The sequence below is a fragment of the Ornithodoros turicata genome, unplaced genomic scaffold (assembly GCF_037126465.1).
Source record: "Ornithodoros turicata isolate Travis unplaced genomic scaffold, ASM3712646v1 Chromosome49, whole genome shotgun sequence".
NCBI lineage: Eukaryota > Metazoa > Arthropoda > Arachnida > Ixodida > Argasidae > Ornithodoros > Ornithodoros turicata.
The window spans coordinates 52358-77312 of record NW_026999379.1 but is presented as its reverse complement, the minus strand read 5'-3'; the positions used below and the strand labels follow the sequence as shown (position 1 = coordinate 77312).

At 45.3% G+C, this 24955-nt stretch overlaps 1 protein-coding gene across 1 annotated transcript in view; it reads right to left on the bottom strand.

The window, feature by feature from the left end:
* Window positions 1-1518: 1518 nt before the first annotated feature.
* Window positions 1519-24955, bottom strand: part of LOC135374252 (A disintegrin and metalloproteinase with thrombospondin motifs like) — a 74701-nt gene continuing 51264 nt past the window's right edge. Inside the window, exons 4-5 of the mRNA XM_064607248.1 lie at window positions 22033-22149; window positions 1519-1625 (exon numbers count right to left, since the gene is read on the bottom strand). Of these exons, the coding sequence (XP_064463318.1) occupies window positions 1542-1625; window positions 22033-22149 (201 nt within the window). The 3' untranslated portion in view covers window positions 1519-1541. The remainder of the gene's footprint in view (window positions 1626-22032; window positions 22150-24955) is intronic.

Here is a 24955-nt window from a genome sequence, read left to right as displayed (position 1 = left end):
GTCACTGAGGCTACCAGCATTCATGCAGCAGTTCCTTCTACCCGTTCCTGGAGTGGACAAACTTTGGTATGGACCGACGTTGGACTGGTAAGAAAACCCAGGACGTCTGCTCAAGGCGAAACCGGGAACCGACTGGGAACAGCGATAAGCCGACGCAGGAAGCCGCTGGTGGACTTCGCAGCGCTGGACGATATCTACCCGTTGGAGAGCATTGCGGAACAGAATACCACACACCTGCCGTTGCAACTGCAGCCTTGGACGAGGGTCTGCGAGGATTTCCAGGTACCTTGGAACAACAGGAAATGCTCGAACAAGCATTGCTAGGTTCACGGTGGAGGACGGCGAGGTCAGGCGAAACGAGAGGAAGCTGCAATATAGACTAACCGCCACCCGCAGGATGTAAATAGCTTCCTTGGTGTGATTGGATTTTATAGACAATTTTCATATCGCATCGCTTGGACTCGATGCGTCCGTTATCCTGGCGATTGCGGAAAAGTGCGCGCTGGACATTGGGGAAGCACAGAAGAATGCATTCTCCGCCCTGACGAACCGATAGCGCAGATTACCTGTCTGCATCTCCCATATCTTAATCTCCTTGTTCCCTAGACAGACGCAAGCGATTACGGACTGTCTACGGTGTTGCTACAGCAGCACGATGGCGAACTTCGGCCCGTGGTATTTGCAAGCCGTACACTAAGGTCCGAACGAAATTATACAGCAACAGAGACAGAGTCCAGTCCCGCTGTCCGCCAACCGTCTTTCAACTGCAGTTCATTGTGCTCGTTAGAGTTTTCATGTCGCACGACTAGGAGCAAGCATCCCAGTATAACAAGGATCTATACCAGGTAGCATACCGCGTATACCGCGTCGCAGACCTAGTCCTGAGCATACAGCATCCACTTAGCGACGCCGCGAGGGGCTTTGCAGCTTCTCTCGCGGATCGACAACCTTACCGCGTGCGATACGCGGGACGGACCGTACAGCGTGAGTGCGCAACTTACACCTGCTACCTATAGACTACTAGCGAAGGGTCTTGCCCAGTCCACGTCACAGATCTCAAGGAGTACATCGTCGCATCTTGGAGCAGGACGAAGAGAAAGAGGACTCCGGCACAAGTTCGTCGCAATCTCAAAGCTTCAACGCATCCATCGACGCGGCGTCGCTGCCCGCTGAAGATGGCACAGGTCATGGCGAGTAACAGGCGCCTTCTCGTTATAACATCCTCGTAAATCTCTAAGGTGACGTATTTGCTTTTCTTTTTCTTTTCTGATGTTTGGGGAGTGTTCCGCTCCGAGCCGTCCGCCAGCCTCCCGGGGACTGCTCAGCGTAACCGTCCCCCGAAGGCCTACGCACATGCGTAACAAAAGATAGGGGCGTCCCCCTATCGCGCGACATCATGTTACACGACCACAAGATAAACAATATAACCGTTTCAATTGTCTTTCTTTCCTTAGAAAGTCGAGTATGTACAGCTTGCATACGTCGAACGTCCACAATGTTTCAAATATTAACGATATATTTCTTTCAGAGTTTAACATCCTTTATTTGTGTTGCGCTTTAGGAGACCTAGGACGTCGTCGATTCCCCGTTGTCTTTCGAGGCACACATTCTCCACGTTTGCATATCTAGAAGAAGAAGGAAATGATACACGTGAACATTGAACGGCATGGGATCGTTGGTACATATCCCTGAGAGTTAAAGAAGAATTGAGGTTACCGCAACATTTATGTATTTCTTTTATTTTCTGTTTTGCTCCGGCGCGTTCTGCATCAGACAGAATAAGTTCCTGTGAAAGAACAAAGAACGCCAGGGCCTCTCTTCCGCACACCTTTCAAAACCGCTCCACTCTAGGAAAGAGTATATCCAAGAATGAGGGAGGGAAGAGGGTAACGTCGTGACGTATCCTGCTCGCCAACCATGTGATTCGTGACTGGTGCAGCTCAAGTGAGTTTCATAAGCATTATCAAGAGCGCGAGCATAAGGGCGTCCGCGGAGAAGGAAGAAAGAGAGAAAGAAGAAGGGGACGACACGCCTGAAGCTGCTTTCTCTGAGTGTGTGTTCGTGCGTGTGTTTTGTAAGCTCGATTACGCAGTTTCAATACGCCGGAGAGTGAAAATATGTTTCGTGGTGGCTTTTGATAAACACCTAAACGAACGAAACAGAGTTTCGAGCCATACTAAATGTGACCACATTCCTTCCTTATATGGGCTTGTGCAGCATGCAGAATTTTATGTATTTATATATTTTTATTTTTGTTTATCAATAATGCCAGCCAACTGAGGTCGACCAAGGCATGAATGTACAAATTTCACTAAGTCGCATATATAGCATCTAAGCCATCATAAAAAAACTGCGACGTCTGGGCACATACAGCACTGTTTGGAAGTACATTCCATTCAATAGCAGTGCGGTGAACGGAAGAATACTGATAGCAATTCACCCTGGGTCGAAAATTGTCTACGTACCGGCAATTGCGAATTCTGCTCTGTTCAATGGGACTCAGCGAAAACAAATTTCGATAATCGATTTTCAATTCGCCAGCTAAAATCTAAAAGAACAGCTTCAGTCTATGCAATTTCCGACGGTGTGCCAACGGCTCAATACTAACCTGTTTGTATAGAGCAGTAACAGATGATCGCATATCGTATGAGCCACAGATAAAGCGAAGGGCGAACCTTTGCACGCGTTCCAACTTCCTAATGTTGGACACTGTGTAAGGGTCCCAGACCACGTCGTATACTCAAGGGTGGGACGGAGGAGTGATTGGTACGCTGCTAACTTTGTCGTACGGTTACTGTGTCACATGAAGCGTCTAAGGAACCAGAGGCGCCTACTTGCTCTGCTCGTGATGTCACCCACATGGTTGTTCCAACGCAGGTCTGAAGATAACTCCGAGATACGTGTACGCATTCTCAACACGGAGTGGCACGTTATTTAGTGAATAGGAGTAAGAAAGGGGGCAGCGTTTGTGTGTAATTGTCATTTGAACACACTTAACCGGATTCGGATCCATCTGACATTCTGTGGCCCATTCAGATATGCGACCCACTGAGTCATTAAGTACTACCTGATCTTGGACAGTGTTTATACTATTGAACACAATGCAGTGATCTGCATACAATTTGCAATGTACTGATACCCGTCTGACTAAATCATTAATAAAAATAAGAAAAAGTACAGGACCGCGGACGGTAGCGTGTGAACTGTTTCATTTAGCTGGGTAATAGTTGAAATCCCACGCCTGAATCCATGCCGGGCATTGGTGAAAAAGCCGTCTTGTTCAATATAACCGGCCATGTGATTACAGACATAATGTTCTATTAACTTGCTATAAACCGATAGTAACGACACCGGTCTGTAATCGAGAGGAGACAAAGCGCTCCGGGACTTAAAGACAGGTACAACGTTTGCACACTTCCACTGTGTTGGTATCTTGCCAAGACACAAGGATTTGTTGAAAAGAAAAAACAGCTACTTGGCACACCACATCGGGAACCGTTTTTAAAATGCAGCAGCTGTGTCACCTTGACATTGTGATTTTTTTGTTCAGATTTAACAAAGACACCAGAATTCCTTCCTCAGGTATAACAAGATCAGGAATAAAAACAGTCTTATCAACAAGAGCCAAGTTCGTGTCCCCGTTGTCTGTTGTAAAAAAAAAAAAAAAAAAAAAACATTTGAGAAGTATGCGCTATAAGCCCTGGATCATCGGTCTCGACATTATTATGAGTGATCGATTAATGCATGATTTCGGACCTCTTAGCGCCAGAATTTCTCGGGACTTTCTTTAAGGTAATTATGCATGGTAACAATAAAAAATCAAAATTTGGCAGACTTAATCTCCGCCCTCAGTGTTTCTTCCAATCTAGATATACATGCGCTGTCAACCTTACGTTTCCGCATTGTGGAAACCCGCCGCTTTAGCTGTAAGACTCTTCGAGTGATCCAAGGGTTATTTTACCGCACTTCCTTAACTCGGTATGGTACGAACAGCTGCATACACGTGTCAACAAGACCCTTGAAAGTTATCCAGGCCTCGTCTATGTTGTCGCAATTGTCCAACATGTCCGCGAAACCGTCAAAATTACAAGCCAGATAATCGATAATACTTGCATCATCAGCGTGGTTAAAGTCATAGAACGTTTCAAAGCCAGGGGACGAGCAGACAGGTTGTGCCAGTTCGCATGAAACAGACAGCATGCGATGATCTGATATGCCATCATGTACGTATATTCACGGAAAAGGGCTTGGAAGCGATTCGAGAAGATATGAAAACAAGGTCCAGAATAGATCCGCCCCTTTGCGTGATACATGTCGGACTGTGAACAATCTGGGACAACACTGACGAGAATATAAAATCGGCAAATACTGTATTGGCGCAAGCCCCACTTAGAGGCGTACAACTTTCCCAGTCGACACAAGGCAGATTAAAATCTCCGCCTATTAGAATAAAAGGTAGGGTAGAACACAACTGCGAGTAGAAATGACCCAGTGAAGAAAGAACACGAATATCAGAGTTGGGAGCCCTATACACCACGCCAACAATCATCTCCTCAAACAAAAACAAAAACTTTGACCCAGAGTGATTCAACGTTTTGAATTTCAGGCATCGGGCTATAATGAACTTCTTTTCTGAGAACAATGGCTATTCCACCACCCCTGCTGGACCTGTCCTTTCATAAAAGGACATGAGATGGGGAAACAATTTCTCTGTCCTGAACATTCCCGTGAAGCCAGGTTTCAGTTATCAAAAGTATATCAGGGTTATATAGCAACAGCATCATTTATATTTCTTCTATTTTGTTAACCACACTGCGGGCGTTTATCTTAGTATTTTGAGTCTCGTGTCATCATTCGTTGGGAAGGAGTCTGCCTCGAAAAATCCTGAACAGGCAGCCTTCAGGCCAAATCTCTGGCGTATTAATCATTTCAAAATCTCCAGCGCTAGTGGTCAAACAAAATGAGGAATAGGAAGGCAGTTGCCTCAGGACAGAAGCCGCCGATATTTCGAACAGAGACTGTTCTTCTTCTGAAGACTGTTCTTCTTCAGAAGAAGAACAGTCTCTGTTCGAAATATCGGCGGCTTCTGTCCTGAGGCAACTGCCTTCCTACATCTCTACCGGTTCGCTGGATTTCTACCCAAAATGAGGAATAAGTATTTACCCTCGTTCTGAGTCGCACACAACGGAAGGCTCTGTCACCAAGTGCATAGCGTGCCACATTATTAATATCATCAGTTGTAGTTGACGGGTCCAAACGCGTTACAAAAAATGACCTTTCTGGCCGCGGGCGCTGAGCGACTCTCAGAGACGATGACATCGCCGTACCCACAGATGGCGAGGGATGACGTGGAGGACCACGACGGTCACGGTTGTCACTGTTTGGATTCCGTGTACGAGGTGCTGATGGCCAGTGTAATTGGCGAGAAGACACCGTCGTGAACACGGCACTGTCGAGCGATGCATGAGGGCTGTCACGGGTTGTATTTTGTATACTAGGCACAGACGGCTGACGAGAAGACAACGTAAAGGCAACGCGGAAAGTCCAGCGGTACGTTGCGGTTCCGGATAGCTGAAATGGATTGCGACGTGCGGCGTTGTCGACCACCAGAGCCATTGTCTTCTTGGTCTTTGGCTGCCGAGTTGTCACTCGTAAAACCAGGCGAAGACGTCTGCGTATGAAGCTCTGTTGGACGAAAACAACGGCTGGGTTCCACGGAGAGTGTCAACACTTTCTAAAAGTTCAGACTTGGTCTTTGCAAGCTCTATCCTCAAACAAGCTGTTTCTTTCTCGAGGGACTGAACGGTACGACAAAGCTGCCCGTTTTTCTGGCTCATATCGTTAACAGTGTGTGTTAGCGTATCTACCTTTGCCAGCAGAATTGCCAACACACCGTCCTTGGAGCAAGAGTCGGTTCCATCATGGGCAGATGCGGACGAGGCAACGGTAACAGGATCCGTGGCGGGCAGGGTGGCCGTATCGGGGCGGATGCCGTTTGACAAGGGTACAGCATCTAAAGAATTTCTTCGCTGGGAACAGTCTGTGAATTTGTAAATGCACACATCGTTCACAAACAACAAATCATAATCCTTAGTCGCGACATTGGCACACCTAGCGTGGAAGCATTTTTCACAGGGACCGGCGCATAGTAGTTTCTTCTGCTTGCTGGATACAGAGAACAGAGCACACAGACGTCCTATACCCGCGCGACATGATGCGGCTGTATCTATATTGTTCTCGAGAATTAGCTTCACGACGAACGCACCTAAATTAAGACGGGTCCGCTTGACGAGCGTGTGCTTTACTGGTGTTACATCCGCATGCCACCACTGAATGCCAGTATGCGCATTAGGAGCTGCAACAGAACACGCATCAACATGTTATCCAGGCCTGTATTCTGGAAGGGAGGCATGACAGCCTTCCTTTCTCGCAACATATATAGAGTAATAACGCCACTTCCGTACCAGATGACCAGCCTTATCTCGCATTAAATAGAATAAGGTCCTGAAATTGTGTTGCAGTTTCTCGATGGCTAAGCTGATCTCAAGGTGTACCAGAGCAAAAGAAGTTTGGACTTTTATCCTGTGTGTAGCTACATCGTTCTTTTTTTTTTTGTGTGTGTGTGTGTGAAAGTTCGAACAGAACGAACATTGTGCCGTTTTGTTGCCATATGTAAGGGCGAGAAAAAGGAAACTGATAAGGTGGTGAGCTGAGTTTGGGACCGCGTTTGTGTGTGTCTGTTTTCGTCCCTACCTCGTCTCGGGTTTTCAAGTCATAGGTTGACAAGGTGGCTTTCAGTACACTAACACGGACTGCGAACACGGTGAGGGAGCTACAATTGACTTGGAGAAGTTGGCACAGTTCGGAAAAGAAATATAGCAGAAGGAATACTACTGCCACTTCCGTAGGTGGGTACGTAGACAAGTAGGTGTTTATTGATTTCTGCCAAAGTTTCTGCAAATTCTCTCAATGCACAGTACGCAGACATGCCTAGCAGTCCTGCTTGGCATGTCTATGTGTTGTGCACAACTAGGGGTGCTAGACTCGTCAACGCTGAACTAAGTTCAATAGATGACGTCGAGTGGGGAGGAGTTTTGAACTTTGCCAAGTTCACGAAAAATGTTCCCTTTCTTGGGAACCGAAGTTGGGTCTACTTATGCGGATCAAAATCAGTCTGTGAGCGACCCGCCCACTGGCACGAGCGTGACAGAATAAAGAACGCGAAAGTGCACCGCTTCTGTCCGCTCTGGTGAAGACTGATATGTACAGCAAGCACCCTTGAAGGCGTTAAGGCCAAATCGTACATTGTCAAATATATTTCGGCTGTGCGAACAAACACTAGAATATTTCGGATATCGAGGTGCACAACTCTGCATCGAATCGAATACGGGATTATATGTTTGAATTTTGAATCGAATCAATGTTTCTTCCATACCTAATACATGCAGAAACAGCACGACTTGAAGATGGATCCTATAGTATCACAAAACAGCCTAGCTACCTGGAAATAGCAAACTGGAAAAGAAGAACCATTGTTCCGATTCGGCGAAACTGCCGGCCGGGCAGTCCTACGACAAGTTACGCACAAGAAAAAAACAGAAAAGTAAAGGAACGAAACACCCGGTGACCGGTGTTTTCTTATTATCTCCTCACTGTTGCTTCACATAGCTGTGTCGTTTCAACCTTACTGCTGCTATCAGCAGAAGCATGGAAGAGGGAACTGAAGGTGAGACTCATCGTTTCTTTCCACAGGTTTGCACATTACGTGACGGTGAACTTAACGAGGTTGACAATTTGCGCGACAAAGAAAATTTTGAATTTTTTCCCACCTATGGTCATTGTAGTAGGGTAATGTGTTTTGCGCTGAAATTGGAGGAAAATAGGAAATGCCCTTTCTGTTTCTGACAAGAAGAACAAAAAGAAAGAAAACACAAATCAAACAAAATAAGTAAAAAAGTTGCGCTGACTTGGCACATGTCAGAGTTCTATTCAGAAAACGTTATTTCTCGCGACTGAAAATCCATCAAGTGCTTGCAAGTCACGGCAAAAGTTTGTCGGTGACAAGCACCAGTGACACCGCAAAGTATATTTTTAAACGTCTATTTTGTGACACATTACATTAAACATTCGCTGTATCCGCATGTGTGATATACGTGTATTTAAGATCAGTGAACACAACAACGTTTCATGATCATAAAACAACGTTTCAGTTATAAAACTATTGGCTTCGTATTTCGTTTTTCTATTTACCTGCTCGCTTCTTTTTGAAAACGACTCCGCATAAATTTAATAACAAAATGAATAGAAAAGTTGCACTGACTTCGCGCATGTCAGAGTTCTATTCAGAAAACGTTATTTCTCGCGACAGAAAATCCATCAAGTGCTTGCAAGTCACGGCAAAAGTTTGTCGGAACACCAGTGACACCGCAAAGTATATTTTTAAAGGGACGGTCTCGTACCCCCTGCCCCTCTCATAAAGTGTATCATTCGATTGCCCTTTGTTGAAAATGGAATACCGCAAATTTACCCGACAAAGCACGTCACGGTTATTAAACAACCGAATTAAATTGATAAAGATTGCAGAGCATGCCGCGGTCTGTGTTGGCAACAACCCGAACTGCTACGTCGCCCTGCGGGAAAGTCCGTGATAGGATACAGAAGTCGTCTGCTTTTGCGCGCGAAGTGCACCTGCGGGAGTAGACGACTTTTAGAAGTGACTGGGGACCGCGGCAACTCTTGTACGTTTTCTTTCAGTTCCCAGGCGAAAAACGCATACTCTAAGAAGTGCCCACATGGTGGTTTAGAACAACTATGTTAACCTTCGAGACAAATTAAAAGTCGCAGAACAGCCCCACCCAAAATCACATACCTGAAGTCGCCGGCCATCGGCGCGCGCGGTCGCGTTACACCTCCAACCAAAAATATATTACGCACGCTTCCTTTACACTCCCCGTTGCACACTGATCATGTTTCGAAATGAAGTGTCGCTGACGACGTACATGGAAAGGAGTGCATGTTTATTTAAACAACGCATTAAATACTCGGGGAAAGAAAACACGTGACTTAACTTCCACATATCCGATTATGCGCCATATTATGGGATACCCCAAAATCAATGCACGGGCTACATTTTCCGCTCGCGGAGATATATGTTTGAGTGTCCCCATTTCGAGAGCAAGGGGATGACTCAACCCAAGGTCCTTCTGCAGGCTTCGATTGCCATGGCAACGGCGACGTACCCGCAGGTCGACCTCATGCGTGACGTTGCATGAGACTGAAGCGCATGTTCCGTCGTCTGCTATTACGGCACGTTTCGACAAATTCCTTGAAAACGACTTGGTTATTCTGAATGAAACTTTGACGGTTGTATGTGTACAGTACGCGTAAAGATAGTTGTGGAAAGTTTCGAAATCGCCCCGGCTGTACGAGACCGTCCCATGAAACGTCTATTTTGTGACACATAACATTAAACATCCGCTGTATCCGCATGTGTGATATACGTGGATTCAGGATCAGTGAACACAACAACGTTTCAGTTATAAAACTATTGGCTTGGTATTTCGTTTTTCTATTTATCTGCTCGCTTCTTTTTGAAAACGACCCTGTGTAAATTTAATAACAAACTAAATAAAAAAGTTGCGCTGACTTGGCACATGTCAGAGTTCTATTCAGAAAACGTTATTTTTCGCGACGGAAAATCCATCAAGTGCTTGCAAGTTACGGCAACAGTTTGTCGATGACAAGCACCAGTGACACCGCAAAGTATATTTTTAAACGTCTATTTTGTGACACATTACCTTAAACATTCGCTGTATCCGCATGTGTGATATACGTGTATTCAGGATCAGTGAACACAAGTACGTTTCGGTTATAAAACTATTGGCTTCGTATTTCCTTGTTTAATTTATCTGTTCGCTTCTTTTTGAAAACGGCCCTGTGTAAATTTGAGCACATGTGAACAAACAAGAGTCCTCGCTGCGACGACACCACCACTTTATGGTAAAAATTGAGGAAAAGTTGCATGCCGAAAAGCCCTGGGTCCGGGCTCTTGCAAGCGGTGATTTCGAGGTACTGCTCCGCTGCATAGACGAGCGCCGACGGTTTGCAACGCGCTGCACATGCTATGGTCATGTCTCTATTGTACGCATTTCATATTTAGGCTGCAGCTCTTAATCAGAAGGAAAGATGTTGTCTTTCTCCGTGTTTCAATGAAAAACCTCAGTTTTGTACAGCAAGGAAACCACATGAAAACAAGAGAACATCACGGAACCTGTAATCATGGGAGGTACAGTGTGATACGAAAGAACACAACAATCTTGTGGGCAGTTATATTATTATCCGTGACGTGAAGCGCATCTTGCGTGAACCCTACACTCTTAGAATAGAACTTCACTGCATAGCACGTTGTCTGCCAACCATTGCCACGAATGATAGGATTGCCGCTTCTGATTTGAAGAGAGAGAGGGGCGTCTTTTTGTAGCACTTTGGATATATCATAATTGCTACAAAAAGACGCCCCTCTCTCTTTTCAACTCAGAAGCGATAACTCTATCATTCGTGGCAGCGGCAATGTTCAAAAATAAATCTAATAAAATTCCAACTTCCAAAACAAACTTTCAAACATAAATCATGCACATACCCACAGCGTCAAAATAAACTTGGAAAAACACACTTTGCAAAGTCAATCCTTTGAAATAAATCTTCCGAAATCCACGCTCTCTCATTGGTGAACAGCGGAAGCGTGCTACGTTCGCCTCGAAAAATAGTACGCTGGCCGGTCTCACGTCAGTTCAGGCAGGGACCTCCTGGATTTTCATTACTTTTTTATATTTAGAAGCTCATCGTACATGATGACCAACAGCGGTAAAATGAATAATTTCTACAGAATAGTTTTCCGTAGAGGACGCAGGAGCAACGCTGTGTGATATAAAAAATGGCGAGGATGCTCTCTCGCGCAGGTTTGTTCCAACTTCGACGCGTGATTTCTCTGGCTGTAGATATTCCCCACTACCATATTTGGTATCACTTCACTCAGCTTTTAATGCTCTTATATATACCTGCTATATCTATCGCGAGTATACGCCCTACAGGTATCTGCTGAAACAGGCAAATGTTAGGGTATGTTTCGAAAAAAACGAGGACTTTGAGCGTCCGTTTCTCGAAAAGGCCCCCTTTTTTAATTCATTTATATTTTGCCAGGACATGGCCCGACGTTAGACCTTTCACCTTACGTAAAAAATTCTGCTTCAAAAGGCGCACACTGACGATTAGCGCGTTAAAACGCGGCCCTAGTCTGCGTGCGTACGTGTCGGATATATATCAGATGAAAGATCATTAAAAACTGAGTGAAGTGATACCAAATATGATAGTGAGGAATATCTACAGTCAGAGAAATCAAGTTGGAACAAAACTGCACCAGAGAGCATGTTCACCATTTTTTATATCACAGATCGTTGCTGCTGTTCCCCCAAATTTGTGCTCGGACTGCTGGCATGTAGGCATGCTATAGCATAAAAAATTTCACTGCAGTATCTTTTAAGACTCGAAAGATGTACGCGTGCAAACACGGCAAAACTGATACACTCGAAATCTGGGCTGGATTTTCTCGATTTTCGATTTTCTTGCGCGAAAACTATTCCGTAGAAATTATTCATTTTACCGCTATTGGTCATCATGTACGATGAGCTTCTAAATAAAATAAAAAAATCAAAACCAAGGAGGTCGGTGGGACCTTCCTGCCTGAACTGACGTGAAACCGGCCCGCTCTTCGATCATAGTACCGAGCATTCGTGTTGGAACGATGATCTCGCTGCACCGGAAGTGATGTGTACATACGTTTGTGTTTCTACTATTTCTATTCTTTCTTTTTTTGTTTGCACCGAACGCCGTTATGTGGTGGCGGTGTTCGTTTCATATTATACTTCTTCAGGAATGGTTACCAACTCCGTGCTTCGGTAAAAATTCACAGCGCAGCGTCTTCCTTCTTGATGTGGCGTGTGTTTCGGTGGCATGAACGGTGTATCCGCTGCGTTGTGACTTTGTAGATACCTTGACCGTGTACTTCGTATTTCTTCTCTGCGGGCTTCTGTTACTCGAAATGGTTGCTACTCGCTGCGATCTCAATGACTAGCCTCGTTCACAGGTCAACGCAACAACATGTGTGTTGTGAATGTATTCTCACGCGCCATCCTCAGCACTTTAAAACTGGCCTGAGCTATTTTTGGAAGAAACATGTTAATTACGCTACAAGTAAGAACAAAAAACGTTAATGTAGCGAGTTTCGTTGAACAGAATATACTTTCACCCATAAACATGTAGAGGAGCTGGTTTCCCCCTACACGAGTCCTGACCGGCGGTGACGGAATCTCCCCAGATCCGGTGACGGAATGGCAGGTGTTCCTGGCCTCATGGTAAGACGGTGCCGGTAGAACTGAGGAGTAGGTGTTACAGGCGCGTGTCCATCGTCGTCGTTGTCCACGGTCCGCGACATCACATCCCTTCAGATACGCAGCGGCGATACAGCAGAAGAAAACTACGACTTCAATGGAGGAGGAGAGCGTGAGCGACCGTGGGTGACGTGCACGGTTGAACAGGATCAGGGCACGGCACATGTTGGCGAAGCATCACAGCTGGTGAGCAACGAGAATGACGATTCGTTAGTCCAAGAAGAGCAGGGAAGAGAGTGATGCGCTGTCGATGTCGTTGTCCATGCCTCGACCAGCACGGGATCCGAAGCTCTGAGAGTCCCAGGGGTCGCGAGGCTGAGGCTGTGCGAGGCGTAGGCTGAAACATGCCGTGGCGTAGGCAGCCTCGACCGGCAGAGAAAGAGCGGCGGTGTGCGGTGAACAATGGGACAGGAATGATCGTGGGTGAAGCTGTGAGACGCGTGTGTGCAAGTTGGTCTTGCCTTACAGGGGAGCTTCAGCAGGCACGTATGCAGTAGATCACTAGCCGAGCACAGGAAACCATTCGGTAGCGAGCACAGGATATTGAATGCAATGGATGGATGAGAGTCGTGGCAGAGCGTCTGGAATGGTGAGGTTGCAGACACGCAGAAAGCATTAGGCTCGATCTTACTCTGGCGTGCTTACCGGCCTATCCAATGCGTGGGAGCGCTTGGCCTCGGAAGTGTCCTAAGATCGTTTACATGGATGCGCTGACGCTCGCAGTGCGCCTTGCAGTAGGATTTTTGTGCGGATCCGAGGCACCTTTCTGTTTCGAGACAGTTCAGAGGTTCGCACTGCACCGACTAAGAAACCGAACAGTGTCAACGGATGGCATATTAGAGCATTACGAGGTCTTGCTCAGTGCAAGATCGTTGCTTGCTGCATGAGGTTCTCTCTCTCTCTCTCTTTCCTGTAATTCATAATTTGTTGCTTTACATAGCGAGACAACTATGATCATGAGCGACGAAACAGTGGTCAGTCTGTGCATTAATTTTGCCCACCTGATGCTTATTTTACGTGCGCCCAAGTTCAGCACACGGCACACCGTATTTAAGGTCCATTGAAAATACAGCGTGTCTGAGCAAATATACCTGTTAACAAATGGGCGGGTTGGTACATACTTGCGGTAGTGTTGTCCAATTTATCGTTTTCAAAAGCTTTCGTCGTGCGAAAATCATCGCCGCTTGAGTACAAATGTCTGTAAGCGACTTGTACCTTGCCACCAAGTTGATAGTGTTTTCGGCCGGAATCGTACCGACAACCTGTCGCCAAACATTGGGTGTTTTAGGAAGTGGATGGGGCCTCGATAAATCACTGATTGTAAAGTACGGGTAGATTTGGTCAGACGAAGTACAATGGCTATTCCTTGCAATCTAGCCGTGCTTGCTTCCTGCTGTTCGAAATCGACTATCATGTAAGGAAGGATATTGTGTCACGAAGATAAGGGAAGAGCCACTACATGATCTTCCAGGATGACGGAGACAGCAGGGTTTCAATACGAGAAATCAGCAGGAACAAATCGTCGAAGATTACATTTTCTCATGCAACTTCAACACAGTTCCTGGAAAACGTTTCTGTGACTCACAAGTTAGAGTACAAGTCGGATTCGTGCACGGTGCAAGAATTCTCGGACCTGACTTGGGGTCAGGGTTTGTGATCCGCATTCTTTCATATAGTATTGGGCTGGGAAGTGGTTGGAATAAGTAGAAAAGAGCGCTAAGTGTGCGGCTAAGCAGCCGAGCGTTCGACGGTTGAGTTAGGCTCAGGTATACCCTCGTCGCTTCGGACATTGGCCGGCTGACAGACGTATAGGATCTTGCAGTGCTTTACCACAGGTGCCGTGCTTTACTGACATTGCCTCAACAAAAAACAGTTACGATATGTACTACACCGCAATGCGTTTGATGCAATATGAATTACTTCAAAGCATGCGGCAACAACAGATGCAACATCTCCACTTGTTACCTCTTCATTATAAGCCACCCGACGTTTTCTTGCCTTTCTATTTCCGCTGTTCTGAACCCCTTTTTACCTGCCTCTTTTTTTTTTTCGTAATAAACATATCCCCCCCCCCTTAGCGTAGCTTTTTTCTTTTACCCCTTTTCCTTCATTCTTTTTTTTTTTGAATAGGAAACCGGCTCTTTGCCTGACTAACCTCCCCTTCCTCTTCTTCCTAATAAACATACCCCCCCCCCCTTAGTTGGTGTACTCCTACAAGTGGCAACAACTTGGGCGATAATGTGCCTGCTTTTCAGAGAACTCCTGCTTAGTGCTGCTATTTTCAAAAGAAAGACAGACTCTATGTCAGAACTGCAGGAAATGGGTTTTGGGAACCCACTACTTGGTGTAGTCCATGATGCCTGTAGGTACACAACAACCACTGGTTTCATTGTTGATACCATCAGATCAATGTAATAAAATGTATTTGTATATAACTAGCTTGTTGAATATACTCAATAACGAGCAATGGAAGATCGTCCATAAAGTTGGGGGTAAGAACTATAAAATAAAATGTGTAGTAAAATAGAAATTACAGCGCCCTTGTTCCGCGAATACTCACCAGCGGGAACGCGTGAAGGTGCGGGTAGTCAGAAAACAATATTGGCGGTAGAATTTCTAAAGAAAATAGCAATATATTATGGAACAGGTTCATTGGTAGGGCCAAACCCAGCCGAGGACGGTGGCAACTTGTTGGAAGGGTACAAGTTGCTGTAACACGTCTTCTTCCGCGAGGGACGTCAAAGGGACCATGAAATGATTTTCGGGAATTGCGAATACTCTGCAGGAAACCGTTCTCATGATCTCTCACTATCGTACACACATAGACTTTTAACCGTATTCAGTACGACGCGGGCACAGTTAGCAGACAAAAATAGCAGGGCGTGACCGGTTGATATATGCCTTCGAAGCGGGCTTACGTCATCGCCATCCAATTCTTTCAGGCAACTGTGAACGAAGAGGACACACCTCGTGGGACCATGGGGGTGCACAGTTACGGTATGCACAACAACGTCGTCGTATATCTGGCGTCGAAATCACTTGAAATATGGGGAAAGGCAAATTGCCAGCAATGGCGGAAGATATTATGCGACACACACAGCGTCTATGGATCGTTTGGTACTCAACAGCTCGTAAAATGTCACCGACGGAGGTATGTTCTGACGAAGAAGTTCAAAGAGGGAAACGTGCTCTGGCAACTATGCTGACAGTCAACGGCTGTATTACATTCCTCATAGGATTATCTGTCAATGGTTAGATGCAATCTTGTCTCCAGATCAAATTAAAACATATTTCATGGCGAAGTATGCAAGCTTGTCTGCAGAGTTTGCAGTTTGCTCTCGCAAAAGCCCGTTCACGAATCAGCAATATGTTCTGTGTATGATGTCACGGCCAGTTGCCAGTAAGGCAACTTCCCCTGTTACAGATAAAAGGAAACAGCCTGTATATTATGTATATAAATGTTGATATATATATTTACTTAATATATCCTCATAATACAATTTGTATATTTCTGGGTAAAGGTTTATGGAGACGAATGAATCGATGTGAGCACAGTTAGGAGACGGGTGGGCGCGTTTCCCTATATCCGACAGCAGTAAGACAAACAAGCCCTGCCCTGCACAGCAACCACTCAACAAGATGAAGGACGCCTCGACCAGCTAATCTGTGCCAATAGTCGGATTACGACGAGGGAGCTCTGCAATACGCTTGAAACAGGCTTCAATGCCCTGCAGAGGATGCTGAGTGATCTGGGATATCGAAAACTTGGTGCGAGATGAGTGCCGACGGTTCTTACACAGGGCCAGAAGGACCACCGCACAGAAGTGTGTCAGGACATGTTGAAGCAGTACGAGGCATCCGGAAACAGCATTTCCTGATGGAAGCAGGTAGCCAGGATGTGGCCCCTTCAGACTTCCATCTGTTCGGACCCATGAAGAACGCATTGCTCGTGCAATGTTACACTCACAACGGCTCCGCTACTGCTGCTCTAAGGAACTGGTTGAACTCCGTTGGGAAAGATTTATACAAACATGGCGTACTGCCTTTTCTTCACTCCTGCTGAAAATGCATCGATCCCCACTGGATATGATTCTGTGGATATATGGCGGCCTATATAGCTAGAGAATTCCTTTATTGTATGCTTCCTTTGTGCTTTCCCATTGTGCTTTAGGTGTCGTTCCTATATGTTTTCTACTTTTCTCATTAAAGGTCAGCTCCGGGGAAAATTCATTGTCGGCGATCACAACAAAAGCGAGCAGGCACAAAGGTTGGTGTCTACTGAGTGTACATCAAAAATAGTTTGGCCAAATACCCTGTATTTACGGAGAAAGAACATTTTGGTTTGCGTCCGATCGTCCGCTCAAACCTGTGACATCACGGCCAGCTTTCGCTTTGGCTTTTCTTGGCTTGTTGACCTTGTATTGCCAACTCCAGGCTTGTTGACTTGCTCGCGGTTTCGCAATCGCCAGCAATCATCAGGCTAAAAGCGAAATTGAGAGTCGCACGTACATACAAGCACCACGTGCACCGTTCTCTTCGTCTAAATTTCATTCTCATCGTTTTCCTTCGGCTGGTAAGTACATGCAACTTCGTCCAATGTGTCACCTTGTGAGAGATGTGGTGTGAGAGAACTGTGAGAATGCCGTACTCTCTGCCGTACGAGCAGGTAACAAAAAAGATGTTTCATACCACGTCACCAGTTGATTTTGTGCGTGATTGGGTGGTACCAAACCAGTGGTTGTGTGTTCTGACCTTATCAAAGCAAGAGTCGTGTGCGCTCGAAGCATTTTGCGTCAGAATGTTACAATAACATTAACTCGACGGCCGATTGGGACTCGAAAAGTCGCTGAAAAGGCACCGGCCTCGACACCAAACACACGACAAACTCGACACAAAGAGGACACACCAAAGGACCTAATTTACAGGTAATTGTCCGCACGAACTTGCACTATGGCTTGCACACAATATGGACATGTGAACTTAAGCACACCAAATGTATGGGGCTGCTGAGCCGTACAGTCCGTGGTTGTATGCAAAACTACGCAGTTTCTCAGAGAAGTTGATTGCAAAATTACATGAGTTTGAAGGAGCCTGAGCCTGGACACAGAGAAGACGAAACAGTCACAGCAGCTGTGCCACCCACCTTCGCACGTCTTCCGGACCTCCAGGACCGCAGAGATCAGGTTCCTCCTCAAGTCCTTCGAGCCCATTTTTATGCTCTCGTAGACGCGTTTCTACATCTCCATACACCGATGGCGCATCTCGAAATGGCAAGTCCGCGTCGGCTTTCGTCATCCCATCCGAAGGCGTCGCTGAAGGGCGTCACCTTTCGGATCAAATCTCATCCACAGCTGCACAACTCTATGCCATCCTTTTCTTTCTGCAGCACACCGTTCGGTTGGTTCACCGGAATTGGGTGGTATTCACTGACTCAACATCTGCGCTGCAAGCAATTGAAAATTATGGCATCCGAGGCTCCTCCGCTCCGTTGGTTAAGGATGTATTAATGGCTTACAAACTTGTCTACGAAGCAGGGCGCAGGCTCGTTCTTCAATGAGTTCGAGCCCAGTGCGGTGTCGAAGGCAAAGAACAGACTGACAGCGCCGCCGAAGCGGCTCTCACGTCTCCGAGACGGACATGTATTGCACTGCTGAGAGGAGATCGTCAGTCCGCCTCGTGACTCCTCTGGCTACCCGCCAACGTACCGCTGACATTCCCCCCACCCCACGCAATGATAAGCAGAGTTGACCCAGCGCTCGCTTTCCGCATGCCTGCACATATCTATCGTCAAGATGCCGCATTAGTTCATCGAATGCGCCTCGATGTGGCCTTCACGGCACAGTGGTGCTACAGCTTATATTTATCCAGTCTACAGAGCATACCATTGAGCAGTGTACTTGGATTGTGTTTCAGAGTGAGAAAGCTAGCGAGTTGCCATTGTGTCAACCCCCATGGTAATGTAGAATGGAATGCCGTATGTTCGCTCCATAGAGATAAAGCTTTGAGACTGCCAGAAGACAGCATACCTCACACCGGCGACCAAGAACAACGTCGATAATCTGAGACAGTTGCCTCTTCAACGTTTCAGTTCTGGGTAACTTACTTTCGCTGTCTTGTGAAAGTCATTAAAAACTGTCGCTTATCATAAAAGCATGGATTAGCAATATGATTCATTTGCTTCCCGCAATGAGCACAGTGTGCTTCTTGTAGCTGGCCCAGTTGTTAAATGTTTGTATTTCGCGCAAGTTCTCATAGCTCAAGCAATACCCAAACAACCTTTTCTCGCACCTAACGAGGTACTTTAAACTATCGCTATCGCAGTTCGAACTTTTCTCGGCATTCCAACTTTAGTTAACTCGCAAGGCTCACCTGGACTCTCTTCAATGGGCAGTAACACATGGCCTTTACCATCACAGGTAACCACAAGTTAGACAAAGCAGATATTTTGTGACTTTGCGGTTGAAGTTCTAACGTTTATCTATTCTGGGTGGGATCCCTCTTACACGTGTATAGAGCACGCATGTATTGCAAATTCTTGTCCTCGTTTGGTAGGACATAAATAATGACAATGCAGAGGAATGTACAAGCAGTTAACCACACTTAGTAACAGGGCTCATGACCCTGTAATGCAAAATATATTTTCTTGCTCCCATAAAATTTATATTGTCTTCCATTTCTTAATTTTGAAGTATATCAGATAAATTGCCATTGCTGTACTTTATGAAAACACTGTTCTATATTATCGTGTTCTATATATGTCGATAGGTATTGTGGTAGCTGTCCTTTGTCAAGTGTTATGGCTAATTTTAATAATATCTCTTGTGCGTGCGATTTTAGTATGCTTTAGTATGATTTTCACTTGACTTTTATGTGTTGTGATGGCTCACTTACCACCATTTCAGACTCTGTATTTCAGTACTTGAGTATCTCCTGTGTTCTGTATGTGCCACTATTACTTTTACTAGTTTCTGTTATGTTGTTGGTTGTGCTTCAATTTGTGGTGCGCACCTATACGCAACTGCTATACCTATACGTAACTGCTGTTCATGGGCAACATAAAAATACAGTGTAAAAGAGTGTAAAAGAAAATAACGCAATTTCAGGTAATAATAGCCCTTTTTTCTACCATAGAAACAGCCTATGAATAGCACCACATTACCCATAGACATTACCGGAAGATGTTACTCCACAACCTTAATACATCACTTTAGCCATGTTTTATTAAGCGCATTGTCCCAAGAAGGGACGACGATAGAGGACATGGCATTGTCATTCATGTTATGTCTCGAATCACAATCTGAAACCTGGGAATGTCAGAGTAATATAGGGCAGTACTGCAGAACACTGGCAAAAGTGGCATGTCAATACTGGAGCAATATGCGCAATACTGAGAAAACATTAGCAATACTGGCGTCCCCATATTTGGCCCCAATATTAGTGTTACATTTGTCACATTGGGGCAATATTGGACCGCTATTCGACTAATATCGATGTGCTGCTTGTGGAGCCTCCTCCGGTAATGTGCCTACAATGATCTACTTGTACCAACAGGACCAAATCGCCTTAATAATTACTATTAGCATTCTTGTTTGTGACATCATGACATGTGGTCAACGTGCCATGGAGCTCTTGCTGCACGCTAAAACGTCACGAAGGTAGCATCTCTTCGAGTCTGAGGAGTAACGGACGACGGCGAAGTGGAAGCTGCAAAGAAGCGGACGATAGGGTCTCAAAGTCACCAAGCACGCGTCTCGACTTTATTTTGACCAGCACGGGCTACGCTGCGGGAACGAGATGACACAAATGGAGGTCCGTCTTGTCACATCTTTCTCGTCTCCACCTTTCATTTGGCATCGTCTCGTTGCTCCCCAGGCTCAAACGAATACCACCTCATCACATTTACATTAGCTAGCATGCGTCCTTCCTTTATGTTTTACATTATGCGATGTTTGTATTCGCGATTCCAAAAACTACAGATGGCGCCCCGAACTTCCAAGAGGGCGGACGAAAGGAGGTCTCCGACCAGAGGCAGCGTAGGGAATGCGGTGTCGGCCAAATTATGTTCATCTACTTCAGCGACAAATTGGCATGTTTCATAAAAAACGAATCAATTTTGTCTGCTGGCCATCTCATACTGTGCAGTAGCAGTTTCCGTAGTCGGAGTTTGTTTACATACCGTCGGGAGTCGAGCGAACAAGGGAGACATTTTTGAATCTAACAAGGCAAACAGAGAAGCAGAGTTGCTGAGAAGAGTGAGGTAGCATGTGTTTTGTAATGTAGATTAGTAGTCTGCAAGGAAATACATGTTTGAGTTTCTCCTCCGATAATCTCGTTATATTTACATGTGAGTGTTGCAAAGGAACAGCAGCTCCGTTTAGAGTGTAGTGTTTCTAGGAATTAGATATATTTTGTCGGAACTTTGAGGCACAAGTAATCATAAAAACTAATGCAAAGTTAACGTTCACATGGGCTTTTTCAGGAGCTCAGGGTAACACTACATTCCTCGCATCACCTCCAGCAATGGGGTAGAGTATCGCCCCCTTAGATGAAGCTCCCCATCCATCATCCCGCAATAAAGATGTTGTTTGTGTACTTTGTGTGGGGACGACAAAACGTGCTATGCGACGTTGGTTCCGACCCTGATGTTTGCAGAACTCTGTGACTGTATGACAAAAGCATACGTGAACAATACATATTTTGAAAATCATTGGCACGCATGCGTATATCTGACACCTTGTCTTGACTCAACATCATACACGTGCAACTATTTAACATGCAAGAGATGCTTTGGCAAAGTGAAGTATTCGTTTTCTGCACTGCTCGTGGTATTCACATACAACTTGGTGTGGTATTTTTAGCTTTGCGAGTTATTCGTTGATACGTGTGCGGCACAAGAACAGACGCTGTCTCTCCCATAGTGGAAGTTAGTCCCTCCATAGTGGAAGCAAGGTGATATTGTTTATTATGCCTGAGGTCTGAAAAGGCATACATGTCAACAGGAGAAGGAAATTCCGGTTCCTGGTTCTGTATTGGTAAGATTAATATTAAGATGAGATCCAGGTGACACAGTTGATCAGGAAACTCGTGCGATGGGTTCAAACATGGGGCTCCCGTTCTGTTCTCCTTGATTAAAAAAAATATTAAAAGAAAGCGTGGGGTATTCCCACAGGCTGAGAAGAAATTAGTAGTGCAACATTCCTCTTTTCGATTTCGATACATTCTTTCCGGCATTCTGTCCATAAGCAAGAGAAACGTGTACCGCCCTACCGCTTCCCTGTCCGGACGGGTGCTCGGACCTCCTCTCGCAGCTTTTCGCAATCGCCGCCAGGTGGCGACGGCTTCGCTGGAATCGCGCTCTACAGTGTATATGTTTGCAGCATAATTGCGACACAGGCGTCTACACAAGATTTACCCATGCACAGAGTAGCGTATGAACGCCCATTGAATGGACGTCTCTTGTAAAAGCGTCATCTTAGAGTCACAGACGCGCAGGCAACAGTTTTATAGCCAACAGTTTTATGGCGGCGTACTTCCATGACAGGAATTTAAGTCTAGCTCGCAACTTATTAAACAGAGTTTCACCTACCATGTCGCCGGTTGATGAGCAATTTGTGCCGTCGACTGCTTTCGCCCTTCTCTGATAATATCCCGATTGCTCGTGCTGCATCTTGCACGGAATCGAACATCTGTCGAACTCTCTAGTCTGTATAAAAAGAACATACTGAACATTTATGGGCATTCTTGTATCTTATCGTTCTTTTTATGTTTCTCAACACTTAGGCATAAGTCATTTTCGCCTCTGTGTAGGGTCGTCGGGAAAATTTTCCTATCTTGAAGATTGTAAAACCGGAAGGCTCTCCTAACGAATGCAGGTAACGAAACGACAAATATGAGCTCTGAACACATTTCATGCAAGTATTTCACAAAAGTAAGTAACACACTCAAGTAACACATTTGAAGTACAAATCTAAACTCAGACAGGAGCCTCGACTCCCTTTTCCTTTTATACTTCACTCGCTCTGCACAGGGGCTTTCAGATGCCTAGGTTCCCTAAAACTTCATTCAACATCACATCACAATCGGTGTTCAACGCAGCACATCACATCACATATCATAAACCATGACATCATAACCCATAATTCAACTTCATTTTCAGAGCCCATCGCATCACAGCCTCTTATTCATCTTCAAAACCCATAACGCCGACTTCAACTTAAGACCCCATCATGTTTTTGCAGTTGAATTCCTATGATGGGTTCTGAGCTCGGCGATGGATTCTGAAGTTGAAGTCGATGACGGCTTTTGAATTTGAATTCGACGACTTATGTTGTGTCCGCTGCATAGCTGCACGAACTCACTCATGAGCGCAAAGGAAAATAGCACACCTTAAAGCGTACCCGTATTCCTTTTCGTCACTTTGTTAGTGCTATTGCGGTTGCTGTGAACCATGTAAAACTTGCTGTCAACCATTTACGACTTTGGTTCTGGTAGCCCACATGTTGGATTCTCCATTTTAAAGGGGTGATATGTTGTGCTTTATGGTTGTATATTTTAATCACTAGAATCGCAGCGAAGCGCGATTAAATTCGTTAGTTGTCACTTTTGAAAGTCTTGCAGAGATTGGAGTGGCAGACTTTAAAGGGCACCCAAACTCTCCTACGATGATTTCGTTATTGCTATTGCGGGTCCTGTGAGTCATGTAGAATTCCCTGCCTACCGTTTACCGCTTTGTACTGATGGCCCACATGTTGGTATTGTGCGTTTTATTGGGGTGATCTGCGCTGTGTTTTAGGGTTTCATATTTCATTCACTACGATCGCAGCGAGGCGCTGTTAAATTCGTTAGTTGTCACTTTTGAAAGTCTTGCAGATATTGGAGTGGCAGACTTTAAAGGGCACCCAAACTCTCCTACGATGATTTCGTTATTGCTATTGCGGGTCCTGTGAGTCATGTAGAATTCCCTGCCTACCGTTTACCGCTTTGTACAGATGGCCCACATGTTGGTATTGTGCGTTTTATTGGGGTGATCTGCGCTGTGTTTTAGGGTTACATATTTCATTCACTACGATCGCAGCGAGGCGCTGTTAAAAGCCGTTAGTTGTCACTTTTGAAATACTTTCAAAGAGGGGAGTAGCACACTTTAAAACCAGCGGCATGGCCGAGTGGGCTAAGGCGTCAGCTCGTTGGTGGTAACCAAGGTCGTGCTGAAGACTGGGAGGTGGTGGGTTCGAATCCTACCACCGGCTGTGCTGTCTGAGGCTTTCCCTGGGTTTTCCGAAGACTTTCCAGACGAATGTCGGCACAGTTCCCCCTGAAGTCGGCCCAGGACGCATACTAACCCCCCTGTCTCCCACTTCTTCCTGCTGTCCTCACTCCATCTCTACGCCGCTCATAGCCACAGTTGCTTCGCGGCGCTAACACGCAATAAAAAAAGCACACTTTAAAGGGCACCCGAACTCCCTTTCCGTGATTTCGTTATTGCTATTGCGGATGGTGTGCACCATGTAAAATTTGCTGCCTACCATTTACCACTTAAGTACCGGTGGCCGGCATGTTGGTGTCGTACATTTTAAAGGGGTACCGTGCCGTGCTTTTGGTATTCATTAATATAAACATAGTAACGGCTTATCAGTACTGAAATACGTTATACGGGGAGTCCCAGCTAAATGTGACCATATTTGCTAAAAATACATGTATCACTTTTCCCGAGATGGAATCAATTGCAATATAGCATATGCTGAAGGACACTCCCTAGGAGGGCATTAGCAGACTCCTAAGGCAATGTCTTAATTAACATTCAATAATTAACGTTTTAATTATAAAAGCTACGAAGTTGTTCCAATGCGAACATCTGATCTCTTCTGTCACCAGATACCAAATCCGTTTTCAGAACAAAAATCCGTTCGATAGATCGTTCGCGAAAAATTCGTGAAAGAACGCCATTTTATTCTTTATTTTATTTATCGGGCACCCCTAGAGACGCGTCTTTCCTTCACCCCAATACGAGAGGATGAAAGAGTACACTATCGCCTCTTGCGTCCTGAAAGAAGATTATGAGAAAACAGAAAATGCAGCCCAAGATAAGGGCCTTTGCGATAGGGTTACCCGATACATTTGTTTTTGGTTTGTTTCCGCAAGTTAAAGCTAATCTTCGACGCATGATGCGGCACTGTGCTCTTTCATCCTCTCGTATTGGGAGTGAAGGGAAGACGCTTCTTCGAAGATGCGCAATGAAAAAGATAAAGAAAAAATGATGTTCCTTCACAAATTTTTGTGGACGATCTATCCAACGGATTTTTGTTCTGAAAACGGTTTGGTATCTGGTGACCGAAGAGATCAGATGTTCTCATTGGAGCAACTTCGTAGCTTTTATAATTAAAAAGCTAATTATTGAAAGTAAATTAAGACATTGCCTTAGGAGTCTGCTCCTAGGGAGTGCCCTTCAGCATACGCTATATTGCAATTGATTTCATCTCGGAAAAAGTGATAGATATATTTTTTAAAAATAT